At 41.2% G+C, this 19,763-nt stretch overlaps 3 protein-coding genes across 3 annotated transcripts in view; all 3 read left to right on the top strand.

Moving 5' to 3' along the window:
- Positions 1–1,421: 1,421 nt before the first annotated feature.
- LOC103363695 (sialic acid-binding Ig-like lectin 5) lies at positions 1,422–8,636 on the top strand. The gene is made up of 7 exons (XM_008290550.1): positions 1,422–1,467; positions 3,822–4,112; positions 4,557–4,838; positions 6,407–6,685; positions 6,822–6,933; positions 7,422–7,494; positions 7,699–8,636. The coding sequence occupies exons 1-7, from the start codon at positions 1,425–1,427 to the stop codon at positions 7,999–8,001; spliced, it is 1,383 nt and encodes a 460-aa protein (XP_008288772.1). The 5' UTR covers positions 1,422–1,424; the 3' UTR covers positions 8,002–8,636.
- Positions 8,637–12,340: 3,704 nt separating this feature from the next.
- Positions 12,341–13,480, top strand: irgq2 (immunity-related GTPase family, q2). The gene has a single exon (XM_008290553.1). The coding sequence runs from the start codon at positions 12,341–12,343 to the stop codon at positions 13,478–13,480; it is 1,140 nt and encodes a 379-aa protein (XP_008288775.1).
- Positions 13,481–13,961: 481 nt separating this feature from the next.
- The window catches only part of LOC103363697 (B-cell receptor CD22), a 7,378-nt gene continuing 1,576 nt past the window's right edge, over positions 13,962–19,763 (top strand). The window contains exons 1-6 of the mRNA XM_008290552.1: positions 13,962–14,663; positions 14,765–14,839; positions 14,940–15,344; positions 16,490–16,774; positions 17,128–17,379; positions 17,582–17,851. Coding sequence (XP_008288774.1) covers positions 14,791–14,839; positions 14,940–15,344; positions 16,490–16,774; positions 17,128–17,379; positions 17,582–17,851 — 1,261 coding nt within the window. The 5' untranslated portion in view covers positions 13,962–14,663; positions 14,765–14,790. The remainder of the gene's footprint in view (positions 14,664–14,764; positions 14,840–14,939; positions 15,345–16,489; positions 16,775–17,127; positions 17,380–17,581; positions 17,852–19,763) is intronic.

Genomic DNA, 19,763 nt, shown 5'->3' with positions numbered 1-19,763 from the left:
TTGTTTCCAGACAGATTTCTGCTATATTCATGTTGCGGCGAATGAGAGGAAAACACGGTTGCTGCTTTGGAAACAACATGCATTTTTGTTTTAAGTTGCCGGATATCAGAGGAGGAAGCTTCTAGGAGGTCTGACCACATGTTCACATGCCGACGGTCTTCAAGGAGGACGCTTCACACGTTTACCGTTCTCCATGCACCGGGTTACTACTCTGACAAGAGCACGATATAAATTCAATCCAACTTGAAAAATCTAATCTTGTTGCAGCGTTATGTCTCACTGGTGTTAAAGTGATTGCTGCTCTGTCTTGCTCGGTACTTCTCAGACAGAAGAGCACTGAAGATGTGGTCTTGTGGTGTAGTACACCATGAGAACGGGGAAGTTTGACACTGAACATATAACGAAGGCCTGTAACTGTAAGGAAGTATATAAATACTCACCACAGTGACTTCGCTGAGAGAAGTGACTGCGGATATACAAGTGGTGGCAGTTATCTACCCAGCATTTTATTAATCTGGCAGTAGAGATAGACTGATGCATTGCACGCAACAAGGCACAACTTACATGCTGCATGATCAACAAATATTCACGTTTCAATCTCTTGAGTTCTATGAAAATCTGCATGATAAGACAATGGTTAGAGAGAGTTTGTTTCTCTTATTTCTTGCCACAAACTTCCCTTTTTAACTGTTTTGTATCAGTTCACAGTTGGTAAAGTGGTACTAAAAATGGTTTCCTTTTATTTTATTGTTCAGTATTTAAGGTTAAAAAAAAAAAACTCCCACTTGAATGTGATGATATTGTGATAATAATAACGTCTGTATGAAGTTATGATGGTTTGAGTGTGGGAGGAGCAACGGTACTTTGCAATAAAAGCCTTTGCACAAAGAAGGAAGAGACACAAAAGTTTAAAAAAAAAGAAGAAGAAGAGTCACACAGCAGATATCACTGGTAAGTCCAGGAGACCAAACAAGCAGGTAAAACACAACATTTACTGAAAAAAAATAGAATAAAGAAAAGTCGTTCAAGATAGACTCTATTGACCTGAATGCTAGTTTAAAGCTTTATTATCAAACCCTTGGCTTTGTGTGTGCCATATGGCAGACTGTGGTGGCAAAGGGTTGGGCCAGAAATAACCAGATGGCACAGATGTTTAATTATTTGATGTTCAGAGGTTTTAGGAATTGAAACCCAAGGGAAAGACAGTAGTCAAATTCATTAACATCACTGTGGAATATGTAGAAAATGCAGAATCCTGTATTAGCATCTGTGTTGCAAGCTGTTGTGGCAACGCTCTGATCAACTGGGCTTCCTGTGTGTTTGTCATTTTAAAAAAAGTTTGTCTTTTCAAAGGAAAAACGTGCATCCTATTGAGAAAGCGGCCGAGTCTTATTCATCGACTCAGAATGATTGTTGTCGTCTGGATGACTCTGCTCTTCAAAGTGAGGAGCAGCAGTGCCAGCTCAGGTACAGTGCATCGCTTTATCGCAATGCTGCTGCTAGAATTCAATTCATATTGAATGCAGTTTCTTTGTTTTATTATTACTGTTGGAGCTACTAAATGCATCTTTTTTATTTTGCAAAAAATAAGGCCTCATAATAATTATCGTCATAAACGTTTAGCACTTTAAAATTTTTAACTTTTGCAGCTTTGCAGGTTGTTTAGGAGTCCAGCTTTTCTGTTTAGTGTCACAACCCGGCAAATAGGTTATGGCAAAAGAGGGGAGACGACACAGGTATTGCCAGATTTTAACGTAAGCTTTTATTAATTTCGAAGTGAGGTGTGTACGTCAGTGGTATCAGTAGTGTGGGTGCGGATGTCTGGATGCCAGGAGGCAATGTGGTGCCAAGTGTTGTCTGATGTGAAAACCAAACCAGAATGCCACAAACCAAAGTCGCAAGCGTGAGGAGGAGAGAGAGTAGGAGCTAAGGGGTAGGCCCTTTTGTAGCCTGGCCCAAGGGCGCTACGCAGGTAAGCCCGCCCACTCCAGCAGTCTAGGGACCTGAGGAAACAGAGCCAAACACAGACAGCCAATGTGCCCAACCAACGGACTAGGTGGGGCCGTCACATGAGCATGCACAATGAGTCTTGAATTAATAAAGCATTTATTTATCAAGGGTAAACCCACAATAACATTCACGACAACTTGCTGCCATTTTGGAATCTTCGCTGAACTGCATCAAACGGAGAGGAGAGATGTTTCTGTTACAACGTTTAGCCGATAGCGTCGCTGATACAGACATAAAGTGACTGAAATGTCCGTCAGCGTGATAAAATACTGATAAATTTAACATCAGCGCAACATCCATCACGGTTAGATCAACATCTCACTCGAACAGTTAAGACAGAAATTTAACAACACAACCTTTATGAAGTGAAGAACTTATTGAAGGATTGATGTATTAGATTGCTTTAGTACAGGGGTGTCCAATCCTGGTCCTGGAGGGCCACAATCCTGCATGTTTTAGATGATCAGGATCGTTATCAGGCTTCTGCAGAGCTTGATGATGAGCTGATCATTTGAATCAGGTGTGTTGGAAGAGGGGAACATCTAAAACATGCAGGATTGTGGCCCACGAGGACCAGGATTGGACACCCCTGCTTTAGTAGGTGTACCTAGAAAGCAGTGGAGGGTCGTGCATTTTACTCCTCGGCCTTCAGTGGCGTCCTACCTGAATCAAATCACCTCTTCATTATGACGCCACGACTATAGAAACCATCAGTATTATGCAGAAAGGCAGCGTAACAGAACGTTGCACTGCAGACTGGGGTCTCATGTAGTGAGAATGAATGCCATCACTAGAGCAAGAAACCCATTAAAATAATTCAACAAGTCTCCGTTAATTGTACCATATACATCATATCTAACAGGAGCATCAATATCAACCCAGTAAAATGACAAATATGTATATTTTACTCACCAAAACTTCAACTCCATCCTCCTTTCTTTCATCCTGAAGAGTTGAATCACTCTGTTGAGCAGCTAATCCGTGTTTCACCTCCAACAATCAGTCCTGTTCTATCTCCATGGAGGCTGATGCTGAAAGTTGCTGTCCAGTCGTGTTTCTGGGATAAGTTTTAATTCACTTTAGGGCTGAGAATGTCTGCTTAATTAACATGAAAAAAACAAACAAACAATACTTTTATGAAAGTTTTAGCTTGTGCAGGTCGCTACAGATACGAACCGCTAGCTGTGGCTGAGCTCTCTGACCAATCAGAGGACGTGAAAGTGTCATCGTAGGCCAGCTAGCTGGTCCTGGGACCACCAACTCTCAATCTGATTGGTTAACAGTTTCATTACAATGCGTTTTAAGCTACAGGCGCCTGCGCTTTTGACTCTGAAGGCCTCAGGGCAGATTTCTGTGACCCTGGTAACACACGATGGCTGAAATATGATTGGATAAAAGCTGTAATATAAACATATATAGCTGGAGACACCACAGCCCAGAGACACGCTATGAAATGAAGAGAACTGCTGGGAATAATGTGAAAAGATTAAAATATTAAGTCAGTGATTGTGATAGAGTTCAGGCCAGCAGAGAAGGCCTCGGTGGCCCTGACGGCACATCACTGCTAAAAAAGCTGGCTAATTATTGTTTATTTTGCACCATTTGAACTAATGATGGGCTATTAAATAATAACCACAATCACACTGATATATCGAGTCTCATTTTCAGAACCACACCGCTATGCCCTCTATTCACTTCCTCTTTGTAGGTTACCAAATTGACATGACAAAGAGCCTCACGTCCTCTCACCTGATTCCACCACTAACATCCTGACTGCAAATTTTAATTCTGCTCTCGGGTTCCCTCTTCAGATCTGAGCAGAAAGCCCTCGGTGATGATTCCTGCCCTGACAGAGGGGCATCAGGCCACGCTGACCTGCACCGCGCCCGCTCGTTGCTCCGGATCGGATCCTGAATTCGCCTGGACGTGGGGAGGAACAGACCGGAACAGCACAGGGAACGCCACAGACAGTCAGGGACGAACGTCGACTTTGACATTTCAACCTTCAGCCGAACACCACAACGCTGCGGTCACCTGTAGGGTGCGCTGTACAGGTAACCAGACTACAGAGGAGGAGGAGACGGTGACTCTGAATGTAACCTGTGAGTAAAACATCTTGAAGTGTTTTTCTTCTACTGTATGTCTCTAGTTTTTTGCTTTATTTGGGGGCATCATCGTGGCTGCTTATCTGAAACTTTCTGACCTCCCACCTTCCTGTTACAGTAGCTTCAGAGCTGTTGCACTGACTGAGCGTTCCATTTACAGCTTTTAAATTGAGCGACTTCTGTTTCAATTCTTTAAATTTCAAGCAAAGGTTCACTTCAAATTCAAAACTAGTTCCTGGAAGTTGTTTTTATGGGTCGCTTTACGTTTCTCTCTTCCTCATTCACTATAAACTCTCTCCTGCAATGCTCTTAAAATGATCAAATATCAATAACTAGCATCGTTTCAGAGGCTTTAAGCTGATTCCCAGCCTCGAACCGGAGCTGTACATAAGTTTGTGTTGCCTGATGAACTTTTTATTTGTCCAAAATTTTGTTTCAAAGATGTCAAGAAACCTGAAATCACTGGAACCAGGACTGTGAAGGAGGGCGATGCTCTGAATCTGACCTGCACCGCCGACAGTTTCCCTCCAGCCGTCGTCACGTGGACGAAACACGGCGCGAACAAAAGCCTGATCAATGACACTGAACCTGACTTGAATAATGGCACTGGAACATCCGCTCTCATCATTCAGAACGTGACAACAGAAGATTCTGGGCAGTTCGTCTGTACAGCAAAACAGACGAACAACAGTCTCATAGAAAAAGTTGAGATCACAGTGAAGGGTAAGTGCATTAGAAATGTTCTTTATCAGCATTTTTACATAACTGTCCTTGGCTTTATATTTAAGTTAACTTCAGCAGTTAAAACCTAAAACATGCTGCAGCACAGAGCCAGAAACAATGAAAACAACATGTGTGTGTAGGCACAAAATCGTAGTTTAACCTCTTAAGACCCATCATTTTTTTATTTGTATTAGCTATTTGACCTGATCAAACAGAATTTAGAGAGAGAATTTTAAAAAATTATAAAGAAAATAAAAATATATATAAATTAAAAAATGTAAAAAAATATTTTAAATATGAAAAATTAAAATTAAAAAAATAACAATAATAAAATGAAAATTAACTACTGTGGTAATGTAACCCAAAATGTGATGTCAGGTCTTAAGAGGTTAGTGCTACTGCAAGGATTTAATTTAATTTGCCTTAGATCATCATTATCTAATATCTAATCATACTTCATTATAATCTCGTTGTCTATCACAAGCACAAACAAGCATCGGAAAAGTTTCCAAGATGTGTCTAGCTTTAGCCACGTTTTCAGAGCAGAAAATCTGTTGCCTGATTAAATTCTTGAAATTCAAATCGAAAAACTGTATTTATTCCTTGGTGGTAATTCAAAGGCACATAGAGCAGTTGGACACAGAACAGTAGCAACAACTGTACAGTCGCAGTAGCTGCCATGTTGTAGGTGAAATAGGATATAATCAAATCAAAAAATAGAATATGGTGAGATAAAGAATAAAAAATTAAAATACTGTATTGAGCAAAATATCGTATTTGTATATCAAAAATATTGTCTTGAACGTGTAAGGAAACATAGGACCACTGGAGGGCAGCGTTAGGAATTTTGCTCCATCTCTTTTCACGTGAACTAAAGTTGGCTCAAACCACAGACTGTATAAAAGATGGACGTAGCAACCGGCCCTGAAAAATGAAGCCAACCTGGAAGTGTCAAAAACCTGCAATATCACTACGTCCGCTAGCTGCTGGCTCCAAAAAGCCCTGGCTCCCATAGACTGGAATTGGAAAAGAAGTTATCACAGATCACTACATTCCTACAGCTCAGGATTTTTTTTAAAATTAGTTTTCATGGTCAAATCCAGAGATCAGGTGGTCAATCTGAAAATAAATCAATACTGAATTTTTTAAAAATCTTCAACATTTTGCGGGGCAAGGGGCGTGGCTGGCTTGATTGACAGTCGGCAGCGACGATGCAGACGAAGCGAGCAGAAGGCGGTAAATGTGGGCGGACAGAGAGGGCCCGCCTCTCAATCCATCTGACCAATCGCTGCTCCTATGGCTCCGCCCCCCTCCGACGATTTTTGCGTCACTGGCTCCAAAAATCCAAGATGTCAACCAGGAAGTAGCAAAACCCTGGCTTCATTTTCTCAGTGCAGAAACCAACGGGTGACGTCACGGTAGCTACGTCCATCTTTTATACAGTCTATGGCTCAAACACAAACTGTAACTGCTTCTCATGAGTAAACTTGTGAGCAGCTTCCTTATAAAGAAAAATCAGCTGAGCACTGAATGCTTGTGTTTGATGTTTCAATTCTGCTTCCTCGCAGCGCAACCAAAGATCCTGAACGGGTCTGGATGTGAGGTGCAGTCGGAGGTCTTGACCTGCGTGTGCATCAGTCAGGGTTTTCCCTTACCCGCCATCGAATGGCCTCTATTGGAGAACCTCACCGACTACTTTGTCCTTACCGCCGTGTCAAACCACACAATCAACAGCACCATCATCCTGTCCGCTAAAGGCCACAGCGACACCTCTGCTGTTTGTGTCAGTCGCAGCAAAAATGGAGAAACAAAAGGGAACCTCATTGTCAACGAAGCAGCAGAAGAAGGTAGCCGCTCGTCATGTGAATGCGTCTTTGATCTCCCTCTTCAATTTGTACAAAATGTGTAGATTCAATGCACATCTGTTAACTGTAGATCAAGAAGCTGGGTTTATTTTTTCTAACAACTTGTTCCTGATTGTAGGTCAAAGCGTGAAATGGTTCAGAATTGTTACCCAACTGGAAACTGTCATCACATTTTTGATTGGCACAGTGTTTTCAGCGATCATTTTCTGCTTGGCGTGGACATGCTGCAGGTACGCTATCAAGTGTTTTGTAGGAATTTTGTGCTTTGCATGTGCATAATGTCGTAGCGGTTGTTAAAATATGCAAGCGAAAGCATCTCAATATTGTCTAAATGTCAGAACTTGGAAAAAGATTAGAAACAGAGGATGTTTGGAAATTGTGTTAAGAGGGGCAAAATATACAAAACCGCAAGAATGGGGCTTTTAATGTGTGTTGAAATGTTGATATAATAGTTAAACATGAAACATGGGCGGCTGTGGCTCAGGTGGTAGAGCGGCCTGTCCTCGGCGGTTCGATCCCCTCCACAGTCGAAGCGTCCTTGAGCAAGACACTGAACCCGAAGTTGCTCCCAATGGCAGGCTAGCGTCTTGCATGGCAGCTCTGTCGCCATTGGTGTACGAATGTGTGTGAATGGGTGAATGAGAAACACATTGTAAAGCGCTTTGGGTAAAAGCGCTGTGTAAGTGTTGATCATTTACTATTACTTATTTCTTCACAGAAATAGAAACAAGAAGACTCATGGAAATCTGGCTGAGACTGTGGAGATGGGGATGATTCAGGAGGATCCACTGGTATTGTTATTTATACAACAATATGTTTTATGTTTGCTAAAGCCCCAGTGATTAGGATTGTGCTTTGGTGACATCTAGTGGCAGCATGGGGGAAGTACAGTATGCAAAACAGCAGTGCAGGAGTTCAGACTGAAATGAACTGAGTTTGGTCCGGTGCTGTAGCAGCTGATTAATGATCCGTATCATTTGTGTAATACCTGACAGATAGTGGAAGATGATCAGATCCAGGACCTGGAGACACTGGAGGAAGCAGAAGCTACAGCAGCAGGGAAATCAGACGTCGAGTACTCCGATATTGATTTTTCCCTGTCAAAAAGAAAAAGTCCAGCAGAGGCAGGAACCACGGAGACGGACTACGCTGAAATCAAGAAAGCAGCAGCGGTGGAGGGAGATGAGGGCCAGGTTCTAGGTGAGGATGAGGAGACTAAGCATTGTCCACCAGAAGAGCAGGACGGGGAGGATGTGGCAGTGTATTCCAATGTCCAGGACATAATGGGTCAGGTTTAAAACTGTCATCTGCTGGAGGATGTTGTCATTTCTGTGATTTGTTCTGATGTAATGTCTTCTTGCTGTTATGTGTGAATGCCATGTGTGCAGTTTCTACCGTGGTGGTTGTGATTTTTTTTTATTAGTTTTCAAAAAGTGAACTTCTAAAACTGTACAGCTTACTTGGTGAATCAACTCTTGAGCAGATGTGACCACTGCACAGTAGATTACAACCAGCACATATAGTTCTCAATAATGTGCAAACCATACGTTACATAACTGTAGCTTCTCATGACTTGTGTGAGCACACCGAGTACTGAAAATACAACGAAAAGCACAAAAAATAAGTTAAAAAAAGTTGACGAAATGCTCACACTTTAACTACTTCAGGAGACTGAAATCATGTTTGATTAATGGGAGATTATTATTTGTTTCTTTTCCATTTAAGACACGGTGTACAAAAGGGTTCTTGGTTTAGAAAAATGTAGGAGTTTTGTAGTATAAGATCCTAATTTCAGAAACCTGGGTAAACCTTTATCCTGGTATCCATGTTTACATCTTATCCAGAATTTGGTGTCTTTCTTTGTATGTTAGCATCTAAGTCCTCACAGCGTTTACGCGGTGATAAAGCAGTGCTTCATTTTCAATGCAACATCATTTACGTATCTTAAAAATCAAAATTGCATCACTTCTCAAAATTGCCATTATTTTCAAGTTGACAAGGGAAGTGCTTCTTCTTATGAACAAAGACAAACAGTAGGGACAGCATCAGTACTACAGACCCTGAGGTAGAGACTCAAAGCAGCAAAGGTGAACACTCCTGTGATCACTGACACAGAACTGAGTACCTGTGATTTCCTCCTGCTCTAATTGCATCAATATGGTTATAAAATGACCGAACCTTTGTCAGTTTTGGACCTATGGTTTGGTTCTATTTGCATGTCTGCATAGAAAAGAAACGCCAGAGTTCATCATCAAGCCCAGCAGCAACAAAGGGTCGCCATCCCTGTCTGCTCTGAGCCAGCTTCTGAAGGGTTCCCCATGTGCTGTAGGGTCTTGAGCTCCCCTTCCACAGTCCAGTGCCAGATGTTCTTGGGTTGTCCTCGCTTCCCTCTGGTGTCCAATGTTGGGCTGTGCGAGTGGTGTTGCCCTACTCTCTGCCGAAGGATTGCCATCTTGTCATGGGCTATGCTGCCTGGAGATTCGTCTCCTGGCAGGGCCATCCATGCCAGACAGGTCAAAGAGTAGAGGCCTGACGAAGCGTGATCCACTGGTCCTCCAGGTTGGGGGTTGGACACAGGACTAACAATCCTGTTCTGTAAAAACACTCCTGTTACGGAAACAGCAACAGAGGAAATTGACTCTAGAACTGCCAGAGGAACTGAAAAGTTGACTGTCAGACATAAAAGAGATGGAAGAGGATACACAAATATCAATGACCTTGTAAAATTCAGTGGAAACACGAACCACAGCAGTAATCAAGAAGTTTATAAGAGGTCATAGTGCCACTAGTCAGAGCTGCAGTCCAGGCTATCCTATTTAGCTTTGCCTCGTACAGGCTCTACATGCAAACCAAGCTCTGAACACACAGACGGCCAAGTGCTCCAGATTTGACAATGTGATCACTCCTGGAAATTGGAGTTTCTGTCATGGCTCAGGTTGTGTGAAGGAATGAATGGTGTCAGAGAAAAAAAAAGAATCTTTGGCAAAAAACAGCAAGAATAAACTTTGCTAAATAATGTTTAAAGAAGCCTCGTGGATATAAGGAGCATATACGTTGGTCAGAAGAGACCAAGAAACACTTTGTCAGCTCAGATTGGGTCCAGCGTGTTCGGTATGAACATCACAGCGAATGCATAGTCCTGACAATGAAGCACAAAGGTGAGAGTGTGACGATGTGAGACTTCACGAGTACAGAAGTTATTGGGGAGATGATATTATAGGTGCCTGTGGATATACTGAAATGCTTATCGACAGGACGACTCCCAGTCTGTAGAAGCTTGCTGGAAGACAGATGATGACCATCCAAAGCACACTGTCTCCTGACTTGAATCCAGTAGAACAACTTTGGGGTATTTTTTAAAGAGAAAAACTAGAGTGGCACACCCCACGAAGAAAAAAAAACTGTCCCTGAGGAATGGCAGAGCATCCATCCAGAAATGTGGTATTCACCGAGCTAAAGGGGAGGAGTCTGTCGTAGAAATAAAGGTGAACAGAGAGAGAAAACAAAAAGGTTTAAATCTCAGGAAGTGCTGACTTTTATCACACTTACATCAACCTGTAGGCATGTATTGTGTAATGAATCTAAAGTGTTACTTTCAATTTCACTTGAGCCCATATATCCTGTTATTCAACTTACAAATAACGTGTTTGCTTTAATGTGATTTGAATTACATGACGTTTATTCACTTTTGTTGTATTTTCTTTTTAAACATACACTGTATTTTGGGAGCAGTTAGAACAGTTTTCTCTTTTGAAAGCACATAACTATTTAATCTTTAGCATTTCAGAGAAACTGCACCTTTGACTTCTAATTAGTAAGAATGGACTAAAACAATGTTTTATTTAGTTATTGGCCATTTGATCAGTTTTGATGTTTTGAATTTAAGTTTAATTATCTTGCATTTTAACTAAACATATGCTGCATAGCGGTAAAGGAAAACACATTTACACAGAATTGTATCTGCCGTCAAATTGGGGGAAAAAAAAAAATTAGTGTGTGAGAGGATGTGAGCTAAAAATAGCGTCTGAAGCAGCTTGAAGATATTTTGCATGCTGGGTTCCTCTTAAAAGGACAAAGTGAAACTCTGCAAGGTGGTTCACGACTTGTTGCACACCGCCGTCAGTTTTATTAATATTACTTTGTTCCTCTTTATTGGTAAAGCTCATGCAATCGCTTTTATGGTAAATGAGACGAACAAAACTGTCGGAATGCCAGTTCTGTTTGTGTGTGAAAGAGAAATGGGGTTAAAGTACAAACGCAGATGTAGCATTGTTAGCGTTAAAGCATCGCATACCCTCCCTATGGTGTATAGTAATATTTTAACTGCTAAAACTACGAGCTGAGGTCTTCATCTTTTGTTTAAGTTGGTCAGATTTGTGTTGACCATTGTGGGCAGGAGGAGGAAAAGGTTTCCTGTCGATTTGCAGTTCATTAGACTACTACAGTTCTATGATAAACTCTACTGTTATGACGGTAAAACACACACTGTATCCTCCAAACACATCAGACTACGGTACATCAAGACTAAACTGCAAGTTCTGCCAAATTGTGGCCTCCTTTCTTTGAACACTTGCCACAACTTTTGGCAGAAAGCAGTTTTGAAAGATACTGTACATGTTACTGCATAAATAAAGCTTCAATTTTTTAAAAAAGCAAATTGTGTAATTGTGTGTGTTATGTGCTTGGACAGGTGTGTGCATCCTCGCAGGCTACAGCCAGTAGCTTTACATACACACATGCACGTATGTGCTTAAACTGATTTTTTTGGGATTAAGGCTGAGCTTACAGGATTAGAATGTTCCACGAGCTGGACGGACACCTGAAATAGATCAGCCCGACGCTGTCAGTGCCTCAGAGCTGCAGAACAACCAGCAAAGTATTTCAACCGGAGAGCTGCTTCTGCTCCGTACGCACAGGTGAGTGTGTGTAGTGTTCATGAATGGAGATTAATTCAAAGCATTTTTAATATGTCATTACTTGATTATTACATGGGCCTCATGTTGGGATGAGTAGTCTTATATTACAACCTGTCATGTAGATGTAATTATGATATATTACAGCAGTGGAGGAGGTGGAAGTGTTCAAATTCTTAAGTAAAACAACCAAAACAACAATGTGTAAAATACTCTATTACAAGTAATATATTTAAAATCCTACTTGAATCAAACCAGTACTGCTTCAGTAAAACACCCCATGTGACTGGGATATGGCTAAATTTACCACATCAGCTTTTTAGAACCTTCTGATCAAATCTGCTTTTAACTTTCTCTTATTTTAATGAGCTTTTCTTTAAAACTAATTTCTTTCTTCAAAACAACAACAACAACACCAAAATCTGAATTTACCTTCTTTGGGACCCAAACAGGGGCTGCAAGGTGGCTCGGTGGTTAGCGACCCTAGTGAGGACTAAGCAGAGTATAGATAATGGATGGATGGGACCAAAACATTAAATGAACCCTTTTGCGAAAACATTTATTCAGTCTTAACGTTTTGCATTTGTATGTTTAGTAACTGTACCTACTAAATGAATGCATGGGACAGTTCAAGAGCAAGTCTCTCCTCCATCCATGTGTTAGTTTCACTTATGAGCTATTATACACAGTATTTATTCATTGCAGTCTTCATTTTTCCACAGCAATGGCTGATGTCTTCAGAGGCCTAAACCTCCTGGAAACCCTCAAAGAGTCAATAGAGAACAACAAGTTATCCGACGTCAAGGATGCAGTGGAAGACCTCCTCATCAGTAGGATCAACTTAGCTGTGGTGGGGGACCGTGGAGATGAAAAAGCCTCCTTCATGAACTCTCTCCGTGGCCTCGGGCCTGGTGATGAGGGAGCAGCTCCTTCTCCATCCCCAGCTGCCCCAGAGGAAGTGGCGGGCTACCCCAACCCTAAACACCCTGATTTCCGCCTGTGGGACCTGCCGCCTGTCCCGACCGCATCCCCATTTGAACCAGAGGGATACATGGATAGAGTGAAGTTTCTCCGCTACAATGCCGTCTTTATGACGTTCGCACAGACACCACATCCCAACAGTGTGCAGGTTTTCCTGGAGGCTCGTTCACTGCAGCGGCAAACTGTGTACTTTCTTCTCTTGGCTTCTGTGAAAGACACAGAAAAGAACCTGGAAGAAAAAAGGAAAGCCAGCCTGGAAGTGCTGACATCTCAGGGCGTGGCGCAACCTAAAGTCTACCTGGTCAAACCCTCTACCCTGGAGAAGTGTGACTGTCCTGGCCTGTTGGAGGACATGGGTAAGGACCTGCCGGAGATCCGAGCCAACGCCCTGCTCTTGGCTCTACCGACACTCACCTCGACCCTGGTCACCCAGAAAAAGGAGGCATTCAAAGCGCTAGTATGGGCGGCCGCCTCGCTATCTGGTGGCATGTCCGCTATTCCTGTACCCATGGTGGCCTCTATGGTGGACTCAAGCGTAGCGGTGCGGATCCTGACAAAAGCACAATTATCTCTGTGCCTGGACGATGAATCGGTGGAGCGACTGGCCCGGCAGCGTGGCCTTGAACCCGCAAGACTTAAAGGACTGCGGACTTGTGCACTTTCGGCAGAGGTCACTAAAGGGGAAGTGAAAAGTCGTCTGACGGCGGCTGAGAAGGACTTGGCCACTGTTTCGTCGAAGCTACTGGAGATGGCAATGCCAAGGCACGCCCGTTCTGCCAGCCGCTCCTTCGCCGCCATGATGCAGGCTTTGAACGGTGCTGTTGATGAAATGGCTGCTGATGCTGAGAAGATAGTGACTGCTGCTCTTGAAGACGGGAAATGATTTTTTTTTGTTTTCGTGGGGGGAATTTCCTGTTTAGTTGTGGTTTACTTTTGAAATATAAGAAACACGTAGTTAATGCAATATTTCCAAATCTTTTGATACAGTCTGTTTTCATGCTAATAGCACTAATAAACACTGTAAATAACATAAATCCTGCAAATAAATGCCAAGTACTGTAAGTTGCTGTTTGCCTGTTGGAAAGACTTCACTCACGTACCCTGAGCACAAATCTTAAATAGAGGAAGTGAGAGGAAGTGAGAACCAGTTCAGCTGCTGAGCAAGTTGCTGGGACAGAAATATTTAATCACTTTCATCAGTACAAGTCAAGATTGTGCACGATGGCTTTCATGGGCATGCAAATTCTAGAATAAGCCAAGTTCCCTTTTTCTTCTAAAACTTTACTGTTTCTTTAGAAGGGTTAGTGAGTTCTGCTGTGAGTGAATCCTGTGAGGTAAGAACAAGCCTGTTTCTATCTTTTGGTTTTATTGATTCCCTGGTTTAATTCAGAAAGTAATCTCATGTTTGTAGATCCTGATTTTAGGGCGTTGCAAAGGTACAACACGGAGAATCTTTGATTTAGAAAGAGGCATCTTGGTGAAAAAGGGAAATATTTTTAATCGTTAGTGATCTAAAAAAAAAATTACCTCCTGTTTACAAGTGTACTGGAGTATTTAATTTTAATTTTTTTTAAAATTAGCATTACATTTACATTATGGGAGGATAACTGACTTAATCAGTAAATTAAATGCACTATATCGTTTGGACTCTTAATGTACTTTGAATGCATGGCTGGTGAAGCAGGCAGCAGTTATTTTAAAACAACAGATGGCAAGTAAATGTTCCTCCAAATCACATTTTAGGTATTATGTGAAAAAAAAAACCCTCAAACTCTAGCGTATCACTCGACAAACGTTCGTTTCTGACTCTGATGCATCGAGTCACACTAACTAGAACAATACAACGAGGAAGCGTCGACATCTTCTCCTCTCGATGTCTCCTTCCGTAAGACGAAACCATCAATCGTGCAGCTGTAGTCGGATGCAAAAAAAAGGATCGTGTTTGTGCTTCAGAATTTCTCTAATCACAAAACAGTTGCTCTAATCGTTCTCAGAAAAACCAAACGTAAGTGGAGGAAGAGAAATCTTCACAGCAGCTGATTTGCATTGAAAACAAGAAGTGCCTGGTGAGGAGGATTCAAGTGTACGCTCAGATTTCATGATACAAAAATGAGCTGTGGTTATGATGTGTGCAGTCACGTTCACACGCAAGTTTGTTCTGTTTCAGGGATTCAGTTTTTATACTGTGCGAAGATGAACGCTCGCACAGCCTGGTGCTTGGTGTTCCTGGCCCTAATTAAAAGTGGGTATTCCACAACTTCACAGTGATATCTGCTTTGTAATGATATTTTGCACTGAAGTCGTATTGATCAGCTGACTTTTCCGTTTATTCTCCACCACAGATTCGTGTAACCAACACAACCCCTTTAATCTAGAACAGAAGGAGCTGACGGCTAACGAGGGGGCCTGTGTTGAAATCATATGCAAAGTTAGGGTGACTATTTATGCTGGTAACGCATACTGGTTTTGGATGAAGGACCCAATATGGACTGGGTCAAATTTTACAGGCACCGTTATATACAGTACAAATCAGAAAGTACGTCCTGTTAGTCCAGGCTTTGCAGACAGAGTGAAATTTACTGGCTCTACAACTCCAACATGGGCTTCTCGTGACTCAAACCCAACGTGCAGTGTTTCGATCTGCAACCTGAAAACAACGGACAGTGGACAGTACATTTTCAGATATGTAGGAGACAGTAAATCTTCAATATGGAAGGCTATACCAGAGATGACACTCAATGTTACGGGTGAGTAAAGATCAGAAGACAAGAAGATGCACAAGGAGACGTGTTAAACTAATGAATGCATGTGTCAGATTAGTGAAGACTGAATAAAATCACGTTTACTTGAAATGAAGACTTTTTATTTTTGGAATTTTGAGGTAAATTGCAGGAATATATGAACAAATTAGTGGCGCTGAGAAAAAGTAATTTTTGAAATTAGGTTTCATGGGATGGTTATTACATGAAAATAAAAGAACTGATAAATGAGAATTCATAACATTTTTTTTTTTTAAATAATAATCAAAACTACTCAAAATGGAGTACAGCTTTCCTTCACTTTTCAGTGTCTTGGTGGGATTTTGATGCCAGATAGAAAGGCAAATGTTACCAGATCCCTCATTTGCACATCTCTTTACCCAGAATAGCTTGATTTTATGAAAACTTTGCGATAGGAGAGCATTATTTTCCAGGGACTCTCCAGCTTTAGAAGACTGTAGCTCCATGTAGCCACCACCACCATCAATTACGACTCGGCAGCAGTTTTGCTTAATCGTCATGCTGCAGTTAACTAGAAATTATTTCTCCATAAAATGCATCCATTCATCTTCACTGGAAAGTAAATTTATTCCAATTACATAATACTACATTTATTTAGCAGCTTTAGTTAAGTTTTAAAGATGAAGGTTTTACCAAATGAATAAAGCAACAAACTTTTAAAACACAACACAGTTTTACAAATTAAACTTGCCAACTTTTTTTGGCTTCTGACATCTTACAAAAAGCAGCGAGTAGTCGGGGTCACGCTTCAGATGTCTTTGAGTGTTAACAGCTGCAACAGATAGTGATTTTAATTTATTTATTTTTTATTTTTTTGCTCTAAACTTCTCAAGTTGTTTTGTTAAATGTTCAAATGATCCAACAACTAAATCAGTAGATTTGTATTAGTATTTTTTCCTCCAAAACACTACTTTTACTTTAATACGATTGTCAGTGCAGGACTTTTATTTCTAATATAATATTTTCCCATTGCTGTATCGGTACTAATACATGAGAAAAAATGATCTGAATTCTTCTTCCACTGCTGGTATTCATAACAGCACCGTGTTATACCTACACTATACACTTATTACACTCACTGTTACCTTTCTGATGTTGTCTTTCTGTTTCAGCGAATCCATGCCCGATCACTTTTCAGCAACCGCCAGTCGTGAAGGAAAATGACAAAATAACGCTCACGTGCTCCACATTGAATACATGTCCTTTAAAGGCAAGCAATGTAATTTCAGTCAAACCACCCTCAGGACAACTCGCAGACAAAGAAATTTCAGAGTCCGCTAGAAACACCACCCTCAGCTTTACAGCCAAATGGTGGAATGATGGAAATGTGTTTACGTGCCAAACACGAGGAAACACGGACGACTATTTGACCCGGAATATCAGCATAGTTGTACAATGTAAGTTCATAAAGTTGTTTGTTTGATTATTGAGTCAAAAGTCAACAGCGTGTCTTTTAATATATGAACAAGCAACACAAATCGACCTTGTGCGTGCAGTACATCTGAATTGCATTCGCTTTTATGCACAGTTTGCATGTTTTCAAACATTTTAGCTACATGTCAGTACGTAACTTTCTCAAAATTACATATGTGGAGTGTAAAATTTGTGCAAAACTGCTGCTTGGCTAAATTTAAAGCCATAACTCTTTACTGAGATTATGTTGTTTCCATTCTACACGTTTCATCTGCTTAAACTATCATCGTGTGCTCTCTACGTGTAGACTGATTTCTCCTCATTTGTACTGGCACAGATGCTCCTAAATACACATCCGCTACGATCAGCCGTCGAGAAATCAAGGAGGGAGACTTTGTGACTCTGACCTGCTCTGCTAAAGGACAACCCAGCCTCAACTTTAGCTGGTTTCGAAATGGTGAAAAGCAATCCTCAGAGGCCAAGTGGATGATACCATCAATTCAGGCATCACAGAGCGGATTGTACTACTGTAAAGCTGAAAACAGTCTTGGTGTAGGAAGCTCAAGAGGAGTCACTATTAATGTCACATGTTAGTATTTTTAATTTTCTTTCTTTTTTTTTTTTTTTTTCAACATTCCCATTAACAAATCACCACATTTTGTATTCACAGCCGGGAAAAAATGGCAAATTTAAATGGCAATCCTGCATCATTTTGTACTTACCAGCACTGTATTCTCAGTGGGTTGTTGCACTGTATCAACCTAAAGAAATGCTGAACTCTTATTTTTCAGATCCCCCTGAGGTAGAGGTACAGATTTCAAAGGAGCCTGCAACACCCGCTGCCATTAATAGAGGAGATAAAGTTACTTTGACATGTCATGTAAACAGAAGCAACCCTTATCCTTCAAGATTTGATTGGAAAAAAGATAATAGATGGATAAGAGGAAGTTGGACATATGTTGTTAATAGTATCAAACCAGAGGACAGTGGCAGCTACACATGTACAGCTTCTAACACCGCAGGTTCTCGAACATCAACGGCACGTCTTCTTCAGGTTCAATGTAAGTTTCACATCTCCTTGTGCTGTATGCAGTTAAGGCCAAAATTATTCATACCCATGCCTGGCTGGTTATAGTGACTCAACCATTAGACTTCTTTAGGCTGAAAATCACATAAAAAGAACATTAAATGCCATGTTCTGGTTAGCACCATTGCCTCGCAGCTAGAAGGTCGCCGGTTCGCGTCCCGGTGAGGACACCCTCACCGGGATATGAATAGGGTATGAATAGTTTAAAGAAAGGTATTCTTTGTTTAAAACAAAAACGTTCACAAAAACATTGAAATCAAATGCGTAACATCTCCAGTATGATGTCGTAGGATCTTTTGTCACTTGTTGATGACATTCCCAGTTAGTTCCATTAGAAATTCCTTACAAATGAAACTTTAGCATGGGTATGAGCAATTTTGGGCCTAACTGTTCGTCAGTGATGATGATGATGATGATGATGATGATGNTAAGTGTAGACCTGTGATAGACTGGTGACCTGTCCAGGTGAACCTGCCTTCACCCTGAGTCAGCTGGGATAGACTCCAGCCCCCCGTGACCCTAGTGAGGATTAAGCGGTGTATAGATAATGGATGGATGCCGACAATTGTTGCACACTTAGAGAAAACTTCAGCTTCTGTGCCATTCCAAACAATCCTGGGAATTTCTACCAGACTACCAGAGCTTTCTGATGCAGTTTTGAATGAGAATCGCTGACGCAGTAGTTAGCTTAGTCAGCTACGAGTCAACTGAAAACCATGAGAGAGCTGTGCTTTGTGGATGCTCACAAGCCAGATAAAGGAAATGAAGCAATATGCAAGTGTTTTCAAGCATTAGAAAGTACAGGAATGGACAATAACCGTAGTGCGAGAGGCCAAGAAGAATCCAACCAAGACCATCCTGATGAATCAAAGCAATTCTGGTGTTCGAGGCAGACGCTACAATCAACACAGCACAAAGCTGGTCTCCCTGGACAATGACGAAGGGGGACCCACTGCTCCAAGACAAAAAAGCTCACCTGGACAAAGAAGAAAGCTTTTGATTGTCAACTTTTTTTTCCTTCAGATGACACAAAAATGGAATTTTGGGGAAGCAAGAACAGCAGTTTTATTCTGGCAGAAGAAATGAGAGGACATTTAACCCAGACGTCACCATGCCAACAGCCAAGCACGGTGGCGTGAATGTAAAGCATTACCTAAAGAAAGTCGGTCTTTCACCCAATTGGCCAGACGACCAAAGTAAATGGTATCATGAGAAACGGGTACCACATAAATATTCTGGAGGAGAACATTAGGTCATCCACAGAGAAACTGACTGATGATTTGAAACGGGCAAAGTAGCAGAGAAAAGGTTAACAGAAGACAATATGAAGAGTTCATTTGCAACAACAGATAACTCCATTTTTGCAGATTTTCAGATTTTTTTTGTTGCTGTTTGCTTGAGATGATATGAATCAAACTGAAGTTGAGTGTATTTAACTCAGTAGAAATGACAAAAATAGACATAACTGAAGTTTGATTGATATTGTGTCAGTTAGATGATAGAAAAATGGGTTTTCTGAAGGTTTGTGAAAACGGAGTTATCTGTTTTTGCAAATGAACTCTTCATTTGCATATTATGGAGTTGTCCAATCCCATCGAGATTCTGTGATAAAGGCTTTGCCACTAATTGCCTACAAAGGGTATGAATAGTTTAACGAAAAGTATTCTTGGTAAAAAAAAAAAACGTTCACAAAAACATTGAAATCAAATGCGTGACATCTCCAGTATGATGTCGTAAGATCTTTTGTCACTTGTTGATGCCATTCCCAGTCAGAAGAAACCCAGTGATCCAATAGAAATTCCTTACAAATGAAACTTTAGCATGGGTATGAGCAATTTTGGGCCTAACTGTTCGTCAGTGATGATGATGATGATGATGATGATGAT

This window comes from Stegastes partitus, unplaced genomic scaffold (assembly GCF_000690725.1).
Source record: "Stegastes partitus isolate 25-593 unplaced genomic scaffold, Stegastes_partitus-1.0.2 Scaffold682, whole genome shotgun sequence".
NCBI lineage: Eukaryota > Metazoa > Chordata > Actinopteri > Pomacentridae > Stegastes > Stegastes partitus.
The sequence above is the reverse complement of the archived record's forward strand: the minus strand, read 5'-3'. Positions and strand labels throughout refer to the sequence as shown.